The sequence below is a fragment of the Cyprinus carpio genome, chromosome A18, assembly GCF_018340385.1.
Source record: "Cyprinus carpio isolate SPL01 chromosome A18, ASM1834038v1, whole genome shotgun sequence".
Taxonomy (NCBI): domain Eukaryota; kingdom Metazoa; phylum Chordata; class Actinopteri; order Cypriniformes; family Cyprinidae; genus Cyprinus; species Cyprinus carpio.
In genome coordinates, this window is record NC_056589.1 from 14,206,710 (window position 1) to 14,229,823 (window position 23,114).

Sequence of the window (23,114 nt, forward strand, 5' to 3'; positions counted from 1 at the left end):
CATGTAGATTGCCTTTGCTGTCATCTAACGCACACTTAAAGTTAATGTTCTGTCATGTTAACAAACTTTAGCTAAATTTTGCTGGCAACGAAAAGGTCCATTGTCATCGACTTTCTGTTGGTCAATGCGGCATATTCTCATGACCAACTTGACCACGAGCAAAATCTGCAACAGGAACTTTTTATGCCCCCTCACTAAAATACCAGTTTTGTGTATCCCTTTTGAAATGATTGGATTTCACCTGTGAAATTTCACAAAGGAACAGTAAATGACGCAACGTTAATCTTTAAAAACTCCTGTAATTTATTTGAATTTAATAAATTAATAATGCTGTCAAATGTAATCTTTAGCAAATCTCAAAATTTATATTTTTTATATACATGAATACATATATTTTAATGTTCATTATAATATTGTAATGCTTAACTTGTAGAAATTGAAGTGGTTGATTTTAGTGTTTATTTTTTTCAAAGTATTTCTTATTTATTTAGACAATACTATAGAATTGTAATATTTAGAATTTAGACATTTAGAGGTTATTAGCACAGGAATATATCAAGGTGAATAAAGAGGGCTAGTGATTAAAACAAGACTGTGGCCCATGAACAGTGTGTGAATGTGTGTTTATTAACCCTCTGGCATTGTTTTTGTCATTTTAGACTGAAAAAAAATATATATATATATATTTTGGTTTTTAAGAATTTTTTTACTTCAACTGAATGGTGCCAAATAGAACTGCACACACACACACACACACACACACACACACACACAAATCATTGACATGATTCAAAAAAGTTAAATGGTCCTGAAAAAAAAAATTGTCACACTTTTACTGTTTGAAAAAAAAAATGAACACATTGGAAACAAAAGGGAGTGAATGTCATCTAATGAAAACCTTTGATACTGCACCCCAAAAAAATCTCACTGAAAGCTCATTTTTTTCAGATATCTATTTTAAATTTGGAACACGACTTGTTTAGATTTATGGCTGTAATTTTGTTGTAATTTTTGTGCGAAACATATATATTTCAAAATATATATTTCATATATAATAATTTTATCACTTGCTCCAAAGCATTCAAGATTTACCACAGTTTATGTTGGACATTATTTTCTGGCCTTTGCTCAGAAAGTGGTTATCAGGAAATAAATGGATCATAACTATTTAATAAATATAATTTAGTATGATAACATAATACTATTATATAATTATATAAAATAAAATATTAAAGACAAAAAAAGAAAAACATCAAACTAAAATGTATTACATTCACTGCATTGAGAGAAGAAACAACAACAAAAAACAACAACAACAACAAAAAAAACTAATTTTTGACCACAACGTTAGCAACACCAGAGAGTTAAACTGTATTTATTAATTAACTGCCGATAGAGTCAATGCACTATACTGTGAGCTGATAGAGTGAAAGTGTTAAGTTTCTATTTTGTTTGACTGGGGATCTGTTGTGGATGGTACGGGGTTGAAAAGCAACCTGTGTTTTTCTCTTTTGGTACTATGTGTGTGCTTCAGAGTTTGTATTGGATGTGAAATGTGCCCTGTCAGTCTGTTCTGTATGTCACTGTATAAAAAAAATAAAAATAAAAGAGCTGAAGCGCGCGCGCGCGCACACACACACTGTACCTCTGATGTATGACAGTTTTATCTTAGATGATACACGGTTTAACGTGCACATACTCTCAAAGACACACTCACATTCTATAAATGCCACCTCAGTCATTCCAGGCTTGACTTTCATTTATATTTTTTAATAAGTACCTGAGTTATGAGCAGGTAGTGTGCATTAATATGACTATCCTGCTCTCTCTGTTCAAACACACTCTCTCCATCATTATTACTACCATGTTCCTTCACGCACCGTTCACTCTCCTCCTGGCTTCCTCTCATTTAGATCAACACAAGACTCCATAGTTGAAGGTCACTAGATTGCAACTGAAGTTTTGTACACGTTCATACACAGTTAGCAGCTGAGGTCACTGTGCACTAAGTCAGCTCTTGTTCTTCTTGAGCTCTTTCACTTTATATCTGCTGCACAGGGCTCATTTGTAAGTTGTAGATTTACAATATATATAATTTTATGTGTGTGTGTTTAATGTCTGATGAATTTGTTTCCTCATTTTAGTAAATTGTGGCCCTGTTATACTAATTTGTATCCTCATTTTAGTAAATCAAAATGAGGGATTTCATTTGTATAACATGGCCACAATTTACTTAACTCTTTCCTTGCCACACATTTTTTTTTTCCGGGTGTCCACGTTCTCACTGTTATATGTTCAGGGGCGCTATTACGCATCTCCAGAATGAGTCTAGAATCCCTTCCAAAAATTAACAATGGTTTTACTATAAATAAAACATGAAAAACCATGTTTACTATAGTTAAACCATAGTAACCACAAATTAACCATGGTTTTGCTACACAATGTTTAACTATGGTATTTGTAGTAAAACTGTGGTTATACAAATGGTACACTTTTATTGTAGCACTGTAGTAAAAGCATGGTTAATTTTCGAAAGGGATGTGCCGATCAAAAACATATGCGAGGAAGATGCAGAAACAAGCGATCTCGTATGTATGCATGTTATAAAAAAAAAAAAAACATAAAAAAAATATATATATTTTGCATGTTCAATAAAAAAACAAAACAAAATTCAAGTGTTGATAAAAAAAGAATGCTTGTAAGAATAAAACAAATAAAAAAAGTATTTATAAGAAATTTAATAAGAAAATTAATTCTTAATTTGTTGCCACTATAAATATATTTTTGCACTATAAATATATGTTTGCATTTGTTTGTGTCATGTGTGGGACTCCATAGTTTTCTATTTTAATATGTTTTAAATATCATATCTCCTTATGATGGCAAAGCTGAATTTTCAGCAGCCTTTATGCCAGTGTCACATGATGAGAAAAGTGGTGCATCTTACTGATGCTTTGAGACTATCATGGGATTTTTGCCATTACATGATGTCAAACAACAGTGTATAAAACATCACAAAAATCTAATTAATAATGCACAATAACATCAATAAATGTATAATTTTCCATTGCCAACATAGCAATGGTCCTCTACTTGGGTTTATTGAGAAATTTTGTCTTCAGAATCTTTAAAAGCATGTAGCTCTATTAACAACACCATATTTTCAAAGCAATACATTATGTCTGAATGTTCTGGGGTTACATATCCTAAAGTGACAGTTCCTCTTTTGAACAATTAAAATAAGTTTTCCCCTTTGGGTTATTATACGGTTGTGATGGAATTGCTGCAGAAGCTCCAGGTGTTTTAAACCCCTCTCTCGTTCTTTGTATGCTACAGTACAGTGTGTTCCATTTGCAGTAATTACACCCGTGAGATTGCTCAGTGAGATCACACACCTCTCATTAGACTGTCCCTCTTACTCGTTACCACTGAAGCATGTGTGATTGAGTGTGTATGTGAGAGAATGTTGAGGCCTTGTTTATGTGAAATGCGCATGACACTCTGAATGCAAGCACGATGAGTGATACACACTGGTATGCAGTGTGAAGAGGTCACGCTCTCCGAGCATCTGCCTGTTAGCTATGTCTTCTTATGTCTGTTTAGTCTGTGGAGAAATGCAATTCTTTATGCATTCAATTAGTGAGCACAGCAAACATTCCTGTCTCTTTTTCATAAGCTCACACACTTTAAGGCCACTGGACAAGATTATGCATGATTATTCTGCCTTTTTAGCTTGCAAACAAAAACACTTCACACCACAATCACAGCTTTCAGGGAAATAAATAATAGTACCACCTGCCATCACCTATGGCCAAGCCTCTAATGCACAACCAGGGAAGGCAAACAGAAAAACTGTCCAATTTAAGCTGCAATTTGTTTTTGTGCAGTATACAGCAATTAATTTACTCTACTTTTCACAGTTATGGTGTTTTACTTTTTAAATGTTTTTAAAGTCTATATGCTGGAACAGTAGCATTGTGAAATATTATTTAAAATAACTGTTTTCTATTTTTATTTTTTTTAAGTAATTTAGTGTCACATGATCCTTCAGAAGTCATTTTAATATGCTGATTTAAATGCTAAAGAAACAACTGCTTAATACTTAGAAACCATGACATATTTTTTTCAGGATTCTGTAATGAATAGGAAGTTCAGAAGAACTGCATTTACAGTATTTGACATTGAAATCTTGTGTAACATTGTAAATGCCTTCACTCTCACATTTGATCAGTTTAATGTGCCCTTGCTGAATTAAAACCCATTTAAGCCCACCGGCAACTATAGTTGCCGCAGTTTATAGTTGTCATTTTCCTTTTGTAAATATTTTTCTAGATGTTATCCATGTTTTATTTTTCAATGACATCCAAGCAAACAACCAAATAAAGGATTTCAAGGAAAAAAAAAAGGTATTCATTTCCTTACTGTTACATGAGGCTGTCAAGTTCCTACCCCTACTTCCAGGAAGCATGGCGAAGGCAAACCCTCCCAAAGAAATGTAATTTTCAAGTTATAATAAGTATTTTTTTGTTAACCAAACAGTTACAGTAAATGCGTAATTTCCATTCAGGTATACCCTTTTTATTATATAGATGTAATATTTTCTTAATTCTATTTATTTTTATTTGTTTATTTTCATTTAACTTATTGATACACAATACAACGTTGGGTCAATTTAATGGCTACGCTTTGTTCTGCAGTATGTTCCACCATTTTAAGACAAACAGATTTGTTGTGTTATCATATTCAAGAGATTATAAGCTAGATGCAGCCTTTTTTGGGTTTGCATCAAATGTTCTTCGACTTTTATGCATGATAAATTTGTTTATGAATAAAGATTGATCTGTTGAAAGCAGTTATTTTGATGTCAAATGCTCTCCTCCTGTTCAAATTTGACATTGAAGGGGTGAATACAACATATTTACCCACCGGCAACTATAGTTGCCACACATTCAAATACGATTTTCAAGAAAAAAAAATGAAAACCTGGGAAAAATAAATGCAGAACATGTTCACATAGGACACTATTAACATGACTATATGCATGTAACCATTCAGAAAAATTTGGACAAAAATGGGTTAACTATTAATTTCTTTAAAATAAACTGCCACTGTTTACTGAAATTAAATGACAGAAAAATGTAATCATTCTAATATGTTGATCTGGTGCTGAAGAAATTTTATTGTTATTAATATCAGTGTTGAAAACAGTTACTATTTTGTTGAAATTGTGATACATGTTTTTCCCCAGAAAACTTTTTATTAATAGAATGTTCAAAAGAACTGCATTCAAAATGTTGTACCATCATAAAAATCTTCAGTGCCACTTTTGATCAATCTTCACTCATAAAAGTATTAATGTATTTCTTTGAAAAAATAATACTTTTAAAGGCAGTGTACATAATGTAACTAATAGCAAATACAACATTCTTTTGAGCAGAACACAGATTTCAGACAGAGTACAAGATACTCCTCATTTCAGTCATCATTGCATCCAAACCAATCTGCAGCCTATAGGCAATTTCAGACACCAAACAGCTGTCACAGAGCAATTTTGCATGTATTTGAGTTGCGTTGGTAGGCATATTCATGGAAGCCTCCAGTCATTCCATCAGACTGTTTTTAATCATGTGGTACTATACTGAATCTTTCCTAAGGAAACCATGATGATAAGTTCCATCATCCCTGAGAAGTCTTGCCAAACAACCTGACAGGCACAATACTTTTAGGGGAAACGTGCATTGAAGACATTACATGTACTTACTATTATGATAACAGTTAATTATGCATAATTACATGCAAGTTACCCTATAATAATAATAATAGTTCATTACATTTATATAGTACTTTTCTAAGCACTCAAAGCACTTAACATTGTGGGGGGGATCTCTTCATCCACCCCCAGTGTGCAGCATCCACCTGGATGATGCGATGGCAGTCATAGTGTGCCAGAACGCCCACCACACACCAGTTTATTGGTGGAGAGGAGACAGAGTGATGAAGCCATTCATTATATGGGGATGATTAGGAAGCTGTGATAGTCAGAGGCCAATGCGCGAATTTGGCCCGGATGCCGAGGTCACACCTCTACTCTTTTCGAAAGACATCCTGGGAATTTTAATGACCACAGAGAGTCAGCACCTCGGTTTAATGTCTCATCTGAAGGATGGTGCTTTTTGACAGTATAGTGTCCCCGTCACTTTAATGGAGCACTAGGACCCACACAGACTACAGGGTGAGCACCCCCTGCTGGCATCACTAGCACCTCTTCCGGCAGCAGCCTAGTTTTCCCCAGGAGGTCTCCCATCCAGGTACTGAGCAAGCTCAACCCTGCTCAGCTTCAGTGGGCAACCATGAGAGCTGCAGAGCGATAGCTGCTAATCCAATCCCTTACCCCTAATCCTAACCCTATAGTAAGTACATGTAGTTAATTAATATTAGTCTGTACTTAAATGTATAATTACACTGTAACAAGGACACCTTAAAATAATGTGTAACCAATTTCTGTTTGAATATCAGAGAATTAGGCATTGGTTAATAGTGATCTTATGTTGGTCATCTCTCTTTCACCCTCTGATGCATTTATTGTTAAATCATTAATTAATTTAATATTTTTCTCATACTTTCTTTCTTACAATTACATTTTCTTACATTTTGAGAGAGTAGTGGACACCATGCATTCAGGATTGTATTGTAATGTATGTCAAATGGCAAATTGAATAACATAAACACACCTTTCCACACAAACAAACAACAACATACACACACACACACACACACACACACACACACACACACACACACACACACAAACACACACACATTCACAAAATTGTATCTGCATTTTTACTGTATACATTTCAGTGAATAACAGTAAAATTACTTTCCCAGAAATCCCTACATGACACATCAAAAGTGTTTTTTGTTTAGTAGCTTTGTTTCTTTTTCATTTTTGTTCGGAGTAATGTACATTGTTTTTTGTTGTTTCATGTTTATTGCCCTATTTTAGTATCATTTGTGTTTCTCCGAATAGTGTTTTGTCTTTGTGTGTGCATCTTGTGTGCATCTTTTTTTTTTATGGTCAGGCCAAGTATGGTGAACAATGATTTATCAAACAGTTTTACCATCTATTATGGTGGTTATCAGTACTTTTTACGATAAAAAACAGATACAGTACATTCAAGTATTTCAAGTAGATTGATAAATTAACATCATCACTTATTAAAAATATAAATACAGTAAGTTGTAAAATGCACAGGCACCAATATGCAATGATATAATACCTGAAAGATTGTCACCAATTTTTTTTAAGAGTACATTTCTGGCAACCTCTGTTTTTGCTTTAAATATAACAGGATTTATGTATTTATTTATTTACAGTGCATGAATATGGGCATTTATAATAAGTATTTAAAGGGATAGTTCTCCCAAAAATGAAAATTCTGTCATTAATTACTCACCCTCATGTCGTTCCAAACCTTTAAGACCTTCGTTCATCTTCAGAACACAAATTAAGATATTTTTCATGAAATCCGAGAGCTTTTTGACCCTGCATAGACAGCAACAGAACATTGTTAAAATATTCCATGTTACATCAGTGGTTCAAACTTAATTTTATGAAGCAACGAGAATACTTTTTGTGCGCAAAGAAAACAAAAATATAAATTTCTTCTCTTCTGTGTCAGTCTTTGACACACGTTCATGACAGTACCATGAATCATGCGTTTGCATTCCTCTGCTTGCAAAAAAGGCACAGTGCATCCAGATTCTACATCAGAATACCGGCTCCTGTCAGCAGCACCACATGGCCCTTCACGATTTGTCATGAAGGGTGAATTTCTTGTATGGGCACTTCTCCCGGAAGAGCGCATGCACACATCAACCAGAGCCAAGAGCACACCCAATGCAAATTCATTCATTCTGGGTTAAGGAAATCGTTTCAGTGTTAGATGTTTTATACATTAAAACAAGGCCAAAGTCGAAAAAACAAATTGCACACTTTGGAGCCAAGTCATGAGTTTGAACTGCAATAAGCAAGCAAAACCTCATCAAATCCAAAAGCACTAATCAAAAACCAAACAAATTTGATTCGTTGGTATATGCTTGCGACTCTTTAGCTCCGCCCACAGCATGCCTCCAGGAGCTCGGCTGTTTTCGGGGGGAATCGTAAAGCTGTATCTTTCTTTTATAAATCTGATAAACACTAAAGACTCTCCGGAGATATGAATGATACTCTATATAGGTACTGAAGATTAACATGAGGTTTGGCTGAAACTGTGTGTGTTATGTCCCTTTAAGGTTGAACCAGTGATGTCACATGGACTATTTTAACAATGTCCTTCCTAACTTTCTGGGCCTTGAACGTGGTAGTTCTGTTGCTGTCTATGCAGGATCAGAAAGCACTCGGATTTCATAAAAAATATCACAATGAACAAAGTTCTTTTGGTATAGCTCTTACTCTTAAGCTCCACCTTAGGGCACGCCTCCAGGAGCTCGGCTGTTTTATTTTGGGGGGAATCGTAAAGCTGTAATCATACACACATTTCCTTGTGAAGTTGATAAACATTTAAGACTCTCCTTAATACCTCAATAAAATTATTGTTTTATATATTATTCTGTTTAATCTTTTTTTTACTGATATGAATTACCTTGAATTGAAGCCGTAGATATTCTAGAGGTACTTCAACGCTTTTATCTGCCACTTAGAATTAATGGGGTCATAAATAATACAGTGTTATTCGATATAGATATTATAGAGGCAGTCATATAAAATTATGGGTTAGGGTCACCAAAGCCATGTTGGTTTTAATGAAAAATCACACCTTACTTTAATGGAAATAAATGGCTTTTAAGCTTAAGTCTTCTGTAGTGGACGCCATGAGGGTTCACTGTTACTGGTTGCTACAGCAGAGAGAAGGATTGTGTTTGCAGAATCAATGACAGTAAAAAGGGAGTGAGTGAGAAAAGGAGACAAAGAGATAAATGGTCTCAGGAGAGAAATAATGAAGTTATGCAAGGTCAAAAAACAAGTAATTTAAGAAGCTCCCAGAGTCATGTGTTGTTTGTCTTTAGAGGTCTTTCCGTTTATGTCTGTGATCAAGCTTTATACATTCCCCAATTTGTGTCTTCATTTCAATAATAAAAACTGCACACACTAGTGGTTTTCAATACCGCGAAGAACCACATCTTTAGTCTCTGCTCTCAGACACTTGGTGTTACACACATTTCTTCCTAGACACACTAACAGCCAATCTCATTTACCCCTTTCTCAGCAAGGTTGCCATGGTGATTTGAAATAAATAAGTAAAACTGCATAACAGATTTCTCTAATGTATGGCATCTGTCATAATGCTGTGGGGAATATGGTTGTTTTTTAGTGTTGTGAAACTGGTTGTGTTGCTTAGTGCTGATTGAAAGGGTTTAAGAAATAAGTAATATAGAATTGCTTTAAGGGATAATTCACCCAAAAATAAAAATGTTGTCATCTTTTACTCACTCTCATGTTGTTCCAAACCTGTATGAGTTTCTTCTGCTGAACACAAAAGAAGATATTTTGAAGAATGTTGGTAACAAAACAGTTGACGTTAGCCATTGATTTTCATCTTTTTTTTTTCTTCTCCATACTGTAGTACTCAATGGCTACAGTCAACTGTTTGGTTACCCATATTCTTCAAAATATATTTTGTGTCCAACAGCTGAAAGAAATTCATACTAGTTTGGAACAATTGGAAGGCGAGTAAATTATAATTTTTTTTTCCTGCCCTGATAATATTTTCTCTACAAAAAATCAAAGATAATATATAATCTAAATAAAATACAAATCCCCAACAAAATAAATTAAACAAAATAAAAATAAATTAAATTAAATTAAATTAAATTAAATTAAATTAAATTAAATTAAATTAAATTAAATTCCCTGCCCCCACCACAGTAATTACACAAAATAATTAATTATACATAACATTAGTATAAAGATGTAAATTTAATTTAACTTAATTTGATTTAATTTACAAAAGTAGAATACATGAAAAATTTATTTATTTATCCCTAAATATTCTTCTTTATTGTTAGTAGGTCTTATGTGTCATATGAGGACTTCAAGACATTTTACATTCATGTAAGGCTAGCTATTTTTCTGAGCTTAATGAGGCAGCAGGAGTTTAAACATCATAAGCTCTGTGAGTCTGAGTTAAATACTAATCTGTAGTGTGCTGAAATGAAGAAGAATATTTGCCTTCACTGTAAAATTGCATAGAAATGGACTCCATTCGCCATTTCACTTCATTTTTCATGGAGTTTAATGTTCATGCATGTCCTAAGGCCCAGTGTTTGTGTGTGCATAAATGTGTTAGGTGTTCATAGAGTGCTGTTGAGTGAGCGTCTATCTGTCCTCCCACACTGTGGAGAGCTGAGAGAGATTCTGCCTGCCCTTCGGTCTTTTTCACCTCATTTTTCATCACACCAGGGTCCAAATGTGCTCTTTCTCACTCGTGCTGTAAACACAATGGCAAACAAAACCAAGGCATTGGGCCTTGATGTTTATATTTGTTTTTGTTTTTTAATTTATTATTATTTTTAATTTTTTTTTATGGATAAATCTACTGTGGGAAAACTGTAGCAAATACAATCCATTTCTCTAGTGGGAAGTATAGCGCATGCTTATGTATAATCACACCATTCACTGCCCATAAATGTTTTATTAAATCATAAACACACTGCATGCACATATGACAATATGTTAACAGGACTGGGATCAATCAGTGGTTTTCGGAAATATTGTAAGCCAAAGCTAATTGTTTCCAGCCTCATTTGTATTAAAATCGGATTTTCTCCTTGCACATACCCAGCAATTGCCCTGCACATTATAAGATCATCATGATCAATATTACCCACGATCGTCTGCTGTTTATGCACTTAGTAGTTCGATACACAGTATACCCAGAGATTCCTTTTGATTTGGGAATGCAGAAATGTCAATAGTGCCTCAGCCTTTGGGATTACACCAGGAGTTTTTAATTATTCATGCTTCAAAATATACTCTGTAATCTCATTAGTTTAGTCAAGCAGTGAGTTATGGGTGTCTGGAAATAAATAGGCTTTTCAGACACCATGGCATCCAGGGTTGTGTAATGGTGTCCCTCTCAGCGTTATTGCCATACATACAATTAATTGACATACATATAAACAAGATATTATCGTATTGTTCTGGTCAAGTAGCAGTGTTAAAAAATAACTGGTGTCATTTACTCTAATATAACCTTTCATTTCATTCATCAAACCTGATAAACTGCATGAGTGATATATGATTGCATGACTTCTACATTCGCTTTCTTTAAAAGCACAAGAAAGAGGGCAGGTTATGCTTAGCCTTGCTGTCATTTTAGACTTATGTCACATTCACATTCGGTTAGTTGTTGTGTCTCTGTGCAAGGTCTCGGCCTGACTGCATGGCTGTAACAACCTTGAGAAAGAAATTGCCTGGGATTCCTCATCCGTTCTCAAAAATGAGATCAAGGTGACCACAACCAAAGATGCTAGTGATAGAGTGGGGAAAGAAATTGGCATTCATGTGTTGTAAGCATTCATAGTCTGTGATTCTTCATGCAAATACAAAAGTATTTGGACACTTAAGTCATACTGTATGAATGCTGTTGCATTATTTCTTTTTTACATTATCATTATTACTTTTTACTTATTACTTATATTACATTATTACTTTTTAACACACAAGAAACCATTTTTTTTTCTATTTTAATACACGTTAAGCTAATGTATTCCTGTGATGGCAAAGCTGAATTTTCAGCAGTCATTACTCCAGTTCTCAGTGTCACTTGATCCTTTTGAAATCAGTGTAATATGCTAATTTGGTGCTCAAGAAAACAAATCTTATTATTATCAATATTGACATCAGGTTAGGGTTAGTATGATAAGTTGCCGTATTTGCAAAGTTGCTTACAGTCAGTTGAACGTATGTGTCAGGATTCTAGACTGTTCTGTGTCATGTTTTGCCCGTTTCTGTTCCAGTGTTTCCTTATTTGGTCCTTCCTGTTTCCATTAGGTTCCCTGATTAGTTCATCATTTGTTTCCAGCTATGTTTAGTTAATTATCCACATTGTGTTCCTGTGGCTCAGTGGTAAAGCATTGTGTTAGCAGTGCAAAAAGTTGTGGGTTTGATTCCCAGGGAACAAATGTTAGGTAAAAAATGTTAGCTTGAATGCACTGTAAAGCGTCTGCTAAATGCATAAATGTAAATTTCTCTGTGTACTTAAGTCCTACCCAGCGTCTCAATGTGCCTACTTATACTACGCCCTTAAAGTGTGTACTCTTTTGGTGAAGAAAAAGTTCACACTTTTGAGTGTGTAGTAGAAGAGTAGGCAAGCTTTGGGACATACTGTCACGTCACACAATTTCGTCTTTAAAGGACCGCTCTGTCGCACCTGTTTACACGCACCCTGTCACTGTAAACTGGCCTGTCAATCATCTTGTCACAGTTAACATCCTCCACATTTCATTTCATTTAACTTCCTACCGTACTGGAGGGAAAAGAAGTAGCACATTGGTCTGCCAGTCGTGGGTCTTTCATGCTGAGAACTCTGCTCATATTTTTTGCATAATGATGCATTTAAAAGTTAACGACCAAATGGATGTTTATAAAAGTTCACATCACTGTTGCAGATGAAATATAACACGGATAACAATAAATAAATATTTTTTACCAGGTTAAATGTTGATTATTAGTAACTCAAACCCATTTTTGTAAACCTCTATACCTAACCATCAATCACCCGCATCCGCCACATTTGTAGTTTTTCTAACACGTTTTATTCATGTTTGTGGTTCTGGACCAAATCCTATGCCAAAGCGCAATGGATTGTGGGCAATTTTAGCTATTAGAGTGTGCATGGATCCACTCTTCAAAAATCGACCTGAAATAGTAAACCATCTGGGGACTTTTGGCATACTCTTTTCAACATTGCTTTGGGACACACTTATTCTAATCTCACATACTATTTAGGATGGATAGTATGAACATTGAGACACAGAGCTACTCTGTGTGGTCTGTCTCTGTTGGGTCTACTTCTTATGTTCATGTGTTTCCTGCTGTTCCCACTGTTGGATGTACCCTGTGTTTCTTGGATTAAAGACTGTTTTGTTTATTCCTTGTCTCCATCGTTTCTAGGCATCACAGATTGTGACAGTATGTTGAGCAGCCATCAAAATACAGTGTTAGCAGATATTAAGCAGACAGTCTAATGACTGCTAGTTGACATGTAGTTGCAAAGTTACTTATAGGTTGTAGAATCCCTAAAGTGGACTATCAAGTGTTGCCAAAAAATTGTACAGACTGCAAACTTTTGAATGCAAATGTATTGTCTTAGAATTATGACAAAATATACACTTCTGTTCAAAAGTTTGCAGTCAGTACAATTTTGGTTTTTATCTTTTAAAAGGCAAATTTCAAATATTTTTGTGATTTACTCAAACATTATTTAAAATAAATTCCACTTGCAACAGTGGTTAGTGTAGTTACAAAATACTTCTTGGAACCACTGTATATTTGCCAAGTATAAACATTATAGACCCAAAAAAGCTCCACGGCAAAAAAATGGCTTTTTCTGTGGGAAGATTTCCGTAAACTTGCCTTTTTTTCATTTCTTCTTCATCAAAGTTTTTGCCAATCAGAACACAAGCTTCAGTTTTTATTCTCCAGTGAAAAATGTCTTTTACTCTGTTACATTAGCAGAGAGGTTAACCATGTCAGTGCTGCGGGATCAGGAAGAGGATAGAGGGATCTCATCTTGCTGTGTTGCAAAATGTCTCTGATGCAGTAACTCAAGGCCACCTTTATTGCCTTGCATGGTAATTACTGGTACAGGTACTGATGCACATCAAACACTATTGTAGAACGTCTTTCAGTGGTTTATAGAGAATCACCACCCCCTTACCACTCAAAAGAAGTCCTCTAAATCACATACACCTGGACACTCAGCTGCTGATTGAGTATTTATGGTGTGACATGGTCTGTGCAGTGCAGCACCCAGTGCAGCAGAGTGGCAGGTATGTTTAATTGCATTTTTGAATACAGTGGTCCACAGCATGTTCCTCATCTGTAATTGCACCCCTCTTCAAGTATGTCCTGCTATTATTATGTATCATATGCAGAAACATTAAAAACACAAAACTACAACACACAGCTCACATATGAGAGCCACAAAATTTCAAAAAAATGTCTTGTATGGTCCAAAGAACGATCCAGAAAAAAAACTAGGACACATTTGAGGTCGTTGGCCTGTGCAATAATTGTTCTGTGATTCATGGGGGCGGCAGAAATTGGATCTGAGAAATTAGATGCACTGTGATGGCACTCATTCACATCTTATTTGCAGCAAGTTTTTTTTATCAGTTAACATGCTTGATCCTGAAGAAGAACAAGAGTGTGAAAAGCGAGAGACAGTTTGAAGTTTAGCTGACTTTTACAGAGCAATAATATAGATGTAACTGCTGCTACTGAAAAAAAAGTGCCTTTTGTGTAAACATTTTAATGGAAACTTATTCCACCCGCTGTGGTTTCCATAGACACGGCCGGGTACTGCGTTTCGAGGTGTAATCTCATAGAGCTTCCTGGTTTAATGAGCACCTTTGGGCGAATGGTAAGAGTCATACATTTTTCACTACTCCATTGATCAATATTGATTCGAGACCCACAAGTAAAGTGCAAATATTTCATGGCGAGTATATGAAAACAACATTGCGCTGAGTGTGCATGTGTGATCTCATATCGATCAGCAAATTACTGTTTCTGGTGATAAAAAGCGTGGAAAAGGACTGGAGATTGTGGTTGAGGAGCAGTTGGCAGGTGGTAATTCGACTTGTAAATGCACCCAGAGATGCCTTCAGTCTCATTTCCTTTTATACTTTCAGGATGCTAACAAGACCAGCAGTTTTATTCAACTTTACAAGGGAAACATTGTCCCCAAAGTTAATTTGAATACTGTACAGGCACTGGGGAGTCATAAATAAGAGCGATTCCAGATCGGGAGCCTCAATTAGCACTCCTGCCCTCAAGCAGAGGTCAATTGATTTGTAATGGATTTAAATGAGGTCAGAATAGTGTCAACCGACTCAAGGTAGCTAATATACTAGAATTAATAATAGAAACTGTTGTGTCTTCTTTCATTTGTCTCAAACTTGTATGTTAGCTATGAGATTGTATATAAGTGTGTGGGTCTGCAGATTTGTGATGTGCTAAATATTCTCTCTTTACACATATCTAGCTAACACCAATTAAATTAGATATTGAATCCATAAATCTAATAGGGTAGTCCTTCTTGTTAAGATTTAGGAAAACTCTATAATTACCTTTATACCTCATTCCCTGCATAATAGGATTTTATTTTGCATTTTATAATAATCTTAATCATAATATAAATTATGAATAATTATAAATATTATTTGAAGAAGACCTTCACAACTGTTAGGAAAGTATGTTCTATACTGGTATGCATGTGTGTAGTATGAGTGCAACCTTAATATACTACATTTACATGCTGACATTGTCATGTGATCTACGATGTCAGTCGTACCATTTTCCTGTCAGATGAGCATTATCTACTCTTGGTGGAAGTAGTAAGCCTTAAAGGTATTTTTCTCAAACTATTCTAGTAGTTTACTAAAGGTATTTTCACTGTTATCTTGAGGATTATGATTTTGGATATACTACTGATTTTCGCATACTATGGAAGTAGATGTATTTGGACATAGGGAATAATTGTTTTTTTCAAATAGGTTTCCTAAACAAACCTCCCATTAGTCATAAACAGATAACGACGCCTTTTTCTGACACTATTGGTTGAGTCAGTGTTGCTGATCGGGATCTTCAAACAAACCAATGTTTTGATACAGCCACATTGGTACACTTTGTGTTGTAATCAGGTTTGAGCTGTTCCTTAGCTGGTCATGTGCTGGTCCTAAACTGGTCCGACCAGCTTAAGACCAGCACATGACCGGCTAAGGACCAGCATAAATCAGCAAAGGATCAGCTTAAACCATCTCAAACCAGCATCACAGCTTCAAAACATACCTAACCAGCATATGCTGTTTTTTTCAACAGGGTTGTAGTTGTTTTTGCATGTTTAGCTGTGATACAAGAAAGTATCTTAACCTGAAATTACACACTTCACCTTTAAAGGGCTTGAATATGTTTTTAACTTACTGATTTCTTCAAATGATATTTTAAAAGCTTTCAGTTTAGCATTTATTGGTTTTAGGCTTAGCACTGAAAGAGTGTTGAGCGTATGTGTGCACAGGTGTGCGAAGCATTGTGTCTGGTGCGTGTCACAGACATTACACTCAACAGCAGTGGAGCAAGAGTGCGATATGCTGGAAAAGAAAGAGAGCGAGGCAGATAAAGGGAGGAAGAGAGCGCTTTAAACAGACGTGGACGGCTGCCTACTGCTCATTCCCCAAGAGCTGTAGTGCAGATGAAGCACCACTGCTGAGCTCACCAAAATAAAAATAAAAAAATTCCGGTTCTTAAGAGAAAAGATAGTAAGCAGATAAAGAAAAAGCAGGACAGACGCTCATTAGAAGCTCAAATTATTATCAGCTGCAGGAAGTGAGTGAATGTGTGTGAGGGAGAGAGTGTGAGAAAAGAGGAAGACCTCAGAAGAGAGGAGATAAATGTCAGCGGAGCTGTGGATTTATGCTGTCCAGTCTTGACATCCCTCCCTCCTTTCCTCCTCCTCTCCTCCCCCCTTCAGCAGGCGGGCTTTTTGTGGCTGACCATGCGAGGATCCTCTCAGTGCTGCGGGAATCTCCTCTCCTCCTCCGGATAGCTCTGCAGCTTTCGTGGCTCATTGACCCCGACGCAGCTTTTGACAGTTATCTTTTTCACGAGGGAACGTCTTGGACAAGGCACAGCGCAACTTTTGGACTGTGTAGACTTCTCCTTTTTCCTTGTGCTCAATAATTAATGCAGTTTCTCTGCTGCTGCTTTGACGGTATCCACAGGACGGGATCAGGCAGGAAGGTTGGGACTGTGACCCCCGCATGAACCCTCAGTGTGTCCTTTCTGTGTTGTAGACTGCATCTTCTACGTCCTCCACATCCAGCATGCAGGTCTCAATTGCTTGCACGGACCACAATCTGAAGGGTCGGAATGGGGACCACGGAAAAACGAACACCACCAGCCCCAACGTGGTGAACGCGGCAAGGGCAAAGTTCCGCACGGTTGCCATCATCGCCCGGAGCTTTGGTTCTTTCACTCCACGCCACCACATCTCCCTCAAAGAGTCCACTGGCAAGCTCACCGGCATGAAATACCGGTACGTCTCTCTCTCTCTCCCTCCTTAACCACTTTCCCTCATTTCAATTTCTTCCTTTCACAGATGCCTTCACCTGTGGCTTTTTCTCTTGCTGGAATGGCTTGGATCCTCTCAAGCTCTTCTGAGATCAGTTTTAAGAAGATCAGTAGTTGGGTGAAGGTTTTGGCTTGAATTGTGGTGGTCCAGGCAATATATTTGTTACTGATCATCACTTAAAGGATGCTACTGTTCATAATAGATCAGAGTGTTTCATCAGTGTGATATGTTGGTTTGATCTCCTTGCTCTGTTCATCTTCACTAACTGAGTTCCTTGGGTCAAACAAACCATAATTGTTTGCTATTTCATATTTACACTCTAGGAAGAACAGTTCTCAGATTGATGCTTCATTACGTGCGGAGAATATCCAGACCGTTGATTCTTTGGAGTGTTTTCCCTCTCCCTGTTCTAGCAAAGCATAATTGCAGTAGTTTTTTCTTTGATTATCTGTGATCATTTTTCAGTATGTGTTGTTGCTTGATTTGATGCAATATTTTCAGTGATTTCAGGGTATTTTATACCTACTCTGCTGCACGTGTTCTGGATTCTGGTGGGATGTGCTTTGCTTGTATGCGAGTGTGCACAGGTGCCTGTGCTTTTGCAGAATTAATGTTTCTAAATGCAGATGTTGTGTGGACCACATTAGTGTCTTTCACCTAATGTGCTGAATCAGCACATCACACACCGAACCTTGAAGAAGCGGTCACACTAGGCTTTAGGTTTACCAAATGATTTCATCATTACCCTGCAATGATGATGGCTTCTAGGTCTCCATGGGTTCTATTTTTAAATAATTTACAAATAATAATAATAATAATAAAATGTACTACTTACTTCATGCTCCTGCAACATAGCAAACACTGTAGCTTTGATGTTTGGACTCTTTGTAGTCAAGAGGTCAATTTGTGCTGTTTAGATCTACTGGTCAATCTTAACACTACACTCTAAAAAATTTACCTCTAGGGTTAATTGTATTATTTTGTCACTGGGGCAGCACCCTCAAATGGACATGTTTATACTGTACCTTATTCACCCCAAAAGGTTCATAGTAGTGCCTTATAAGACTACATATTACTGCTCTGAGGTGCTAATATGCATATTTTAGGGGTAGATATGGTACAAAGTTGTCCCTTTATGGGCACTGCTACTGTGACAAGCTGTTATAATCCTAAAGGTAAACTATTTTTTTTTACTATTTTTTTTTTTTCTGACACATTTTCAATTCACATTTCAGAGTTCACTAAATGTACATTTTCGTACACATACACTGCATATGAAAATGAATGGAAATTTCCAAGTGAAACAGGATATACAATGAGAAAAAAATAAAGGCCATAAGCTGATTTTATCCATTGGTAATTGATTGGAATGTGAGAAGTGACAGGAGGTTGAACGGGATGGGGATTTATGACAGGAGATTGGATTGGTGAAGTTGAAAAATTGAACTTCTGGCAAGTTATTATATTTAGATGAAATAATTCTGAAGAAAAGCATTTGTCTTTGAAAACGCACACCCTGAATAATGCACAGTAAGATCAGTAAGGTGTATTTGGAAAGAAAATAGGATCAGTTCTGATTTAAATTTTTATAGAATATCCTCTTACGTTGCATTTATCTTATTATCTGAGGTGGCATTCTTTTTCTGGAAATATGTTCAAACACCCACTGAACAGGTAAACAGATACCACGACTGAGGTGCCCTTGAGCAAGGCACCGAACCCCCAACTGCTCCCCGGGTACCGCACCATTAATGGCTGCCCACTGCTCTGGGTGTGCGTTCATGGTGTGTGTGTGTTCACTGCTGTGTGTGTGCACTTTGGATGGGTTAAGTCCAGAGCACGAATTCCGAGTATGGGTCACCATACTTGGCTGTATGTCACGTCACTTTCACTTTTAATTGCAGATGTAACAAGTTTGAACAAGTATATGTGTATTTGACAATACAGACTCTAACGTCTTCAATTTGTTTCTTCTTCTGATCCTCTACATTAGCTCCCCTGGCATTTCTGACCTCAGACCAGCCCTGTCATTTCTAAAGATGGATATTTTGGTCATTTTGTCTGCTTGAGTACTCAACAGATAAATCAACTAACTAATTTGGGGGTGGGTCCATATGCGCCGTTATTTAATCTAGTGAATGTATGAGATGGTAGTCTTTTCCTTACAGCCAATATCATTTCATCAAAACATTTACATTATAACAAAACAAAAAAAAAAAAAATCAATCAAGTATAACATAATAAAAAAATAAATAAATAAAAAATAAATTCTATACTATTTTATCTAATTAAATTAAAAATAAAACACTTAACTAAAATCAGTTACTTTAAGAACAAATTTAGGCACTACAGCATTATAATGAAAATGGATATGGATTTTGAGATTCGCTAATGATTACATTTGTTATTCAATATGTTAGTGTTTTTTAAAGATTAACTTAAGTTTTATATTGAATATCCAATTGAATATTACACAATATATCCAACATAAAAATATTAAATTTTCTGTAATGTATCTTTTATATATATATATATATATATATATATATATATATATATATATATATATATATATATACTTGAATATGGAACAACTATATTGTGCATCTCTAATAATAGTTATAATACTTGTATATTTTGAATCTCTAATAATAGTTATAATTTGTCTATAATATTTTAACACCTGTTCTTAAACTAAATTCTGATCAAGGTTCCCATCCATTATTACTTGTTTTCAATAAAAAAAAAAAATCATCTTTGTTGCTCAGATTGAATGTTTCGCTTGATATCTACTACATTCTACACATCTACGCTTCTGTCTCACTCTCCCATTTCTCTCTCTTCCCTGTCTGTGATGATAGTGATCTCTGTGTTGTTGACAGCCCATCAGAACAACATTAAAAGTGCAGGAGAGCATACTGATGCAACATACAGTGTATGCGTGAGCAGCAGATGGAGAAGGATTGGGTTTCTAGAAGTTATACTTATAGCTTTGCATGTCCATCATGACTTCATTGTACAGACCTGACAGGGAGCTGCCTGGGAAGAAACTTTCTATTACTGCCCTCATTACACACACTCATACATGCTCACTCATAGTAAACACTGGAGGCCAGTAGGCTTCATTGTGTCTTTATGTTTAGTGCCACAGTAGAAACCCTGGAGACCCATTAGATGAGGTATTTCTTTTCTCTTCATAGTATCTCCTTTCAACAGTTCATCACCAATCTTGTATAAGAACTGCTGACTAAAAATACTGCATGAGTCTGCATGGAACTTGAGTCAAAACCTTTCTATGATACCTCAGTAAAGTTGGAACTGGTATTAAACCAGCTCCAAACCAAGGCCAGCTTGATCAAACAGGATCACTGTCCAGTTTGAAATTGTAAATGAAGAATGAGAGGAAGCTGGCAATCATGACCAATAATCCTTTGGAAATCACTTACAAGTAACAGAGGTTTAATAGGTATTGGGGCAACAATAGTACCTTTGAAAAGGATCCTGTAATAGAGAACAGGCAAACAGAGAATGATCTATCCTGTGTCTGTATTGGCCCTGAGGAAATAAAGATGTAGGAGTGGCTAAATAAATAAATAAATAAAACAACTAATTTTTCTTCTGGTGTGAATATTCCATTTGTCGTGGCTGACCTTTACAGGGATTTATATGGAAGGAATGAAGAGCTTCTCTGTGAAGATCTCAAAGCAGGAGATCAGACTGAAAGGTCACAGTGAAGAGATTCACCCAAAAGTTTCATTAAACACCTTTAACATCCCTGAATAAGAATGAAGGTGCTTGTAGCATGTAAAGGGTTTAACAAAAAGTTAGTAATTACTAGTAAACTTTTACTACCATGTTAGAATTATTTCTGAAAGATAATGTGACACTGCATACATTCACCAAATAAATTACATTTTTAAATGATTTAAAATAGAAAACAGTTAAAACTGTAATTGCAAAAATGTTAAAATAAAATTTTACAGTACTACTGTTTTTTCATTTAATTTTTTTCTTAATCTTTTTATTAATAACATAAGGTAAAAGAGACTTCTTTCAAAAGCATTATAAATCTTACCAACCCTTTTGAATGGTAGAGTAAAGATGTCTAATATTGTATAATTATTTTTTTTATTAGGGGTGCCAATTTAACGTTCATTTGTTACAATTAATAAATTCAAAGCATTTTTTTAGAGAAATGAAGAAATTATCGATTTAAATAAACAAACAGAAGTGTATTTCTTTAAACAAACAAATAAATGTATGTATGTATATATGTATAGGGCATACAGTTGACCAACAGCAACTACTTCAATATCAGTTAATGCAAGTCTTAAAAATTTGTTTTTTGAAAAGATAATCTATTTCTCATTTATCACAAGGGAGGCTGTTTGGTCAAAAGTACACCCATTAATGTTATTTTAGTCAGATAACAACCAAGAGCTCTAGCTACCTATTTTTTTTTTCCAACATAGTCATGCATTTTTTATCCTGCTTTGTAAGATGTTGCAGTCGATGTTAAGGTTAGAATTAATTGCATGTAGCTCATTCTCAACATTTTGAATTCTTTCATATTGTACTTCACAGACTACAAATTTTTAGATCATATTTCCAATCGTACATGCTTGTACACATAAAGTCTGGGTCAGGGTTTATTTAACATCTGTTAACTGCAGTTTTCATTTAGTCAACATTGTTTCATACTTCATCAAATCTTTCTCTCTCTGTCTATGTGTATCAGTATTTTGGTGCAAACTGCTTGTCTCTGGGGTCTTATTATCTGCATGAGAGCTCAGAGTCACCTGACCTCCCACTGCAGCACTAAGGCAAAGAAAATAAGAAGCGGCAAGACAAGCACCCATACTTGCATCAAGAGCCTATAACTGATGAATAAATAATTGAATGCACGCTCACATAGTCAAGCCGAAATATTCACACATACTTTAAGGATGGCGAATAATAGGATGGTACTTAATGACTGAGGCAAATCCCAATGAAATTTGCATATCACTACAAAAACCCAAAGAAATTTTGCACCATGACAAAGCAGTTCAAACTTTGATTCAATATGTAGGCCTTAATGATGCCTGTAGCCTTTGAGAGAAGACTAACCATGTGGGAAGACAAACATGTGTACAAACATCTAAAGGAGAAAGCAAGTAGGCTGAACTATTTGGAATTGCTCATAAATTTAATTATGATTTGATTAATAAAATCCCCAAACTAGCAGCTCAGCTGTATTGATGAGTGTTGTCCTCTAGAGCTTGAAGTACAAAGATACACCCTTCATCTATTAAAGTATAAAATGAACTGGCTGGAGATAAATGGAAGACCCATAAGCAGGGGGTGATTTGTTGACTGTCATTTACAAAGTGTTAATGAAGAACATCTTGTTGCTTGTGGCCTCCAGTGGCCCTGCAGCTAAAACCTTAAATTAGCCCGAGTAGTTTCCATGACAACATTTAGATTTTGAGGTGTCTCACTTTGTAATTATTGCATCCTTCAAAGATAGAAATGACTCTTGATGTTCACCCAAAAATGATTCATTTATTCAAACTCATGTCATTCCAAACCTGACTTTGTTTATTCTGTTGAAATTTTAAAGAATGTTGCAAACCAATCAGTTCTTGCAACTAATGACTTTTATTGTATTGAACAAAAACAGCATTATTTTGAGACATTTTTCAAAATCTCTTCCATCCCTTTAATGTTAGATTTCTGGTCATGTGTTGTGAATGAATATTAAAGTTTCAGCAATAT

General features: G+C 35.6%; 1 protein-coding gene across 3 annotated transcripts in view; it reads left to right on the forward strand.

The window, feature by feature from the left end:
- LOC109083017 (voltage-gated potassium channel subunit beta-1) overlaps nt 1–23,114 on the forward strand; it is a 115,652-nt gene that overhangs the window by 15,284 nt on the left and 77,254 nt on the right. Inside the window, exon 1 of one of the 3 annotated variants that reach the window (XM_042775066.1) lies at nt 16,262–17,321. The exons of the other annotated variants lie outside the window; for them this stretch is intronic. Within the exon in view, the coding sequence (XP_042631000.1) occupies nt 17,110–17,321 (212 nt within the window). The 5' untranslated portion in view covers nt 16,262–17,109. Of the gene's footprint in view, nt 1–16,261; nt 17,322–23,114 lie in introns of those variants that run through there. 3 annotated transcript variants of the gene reach the window in all.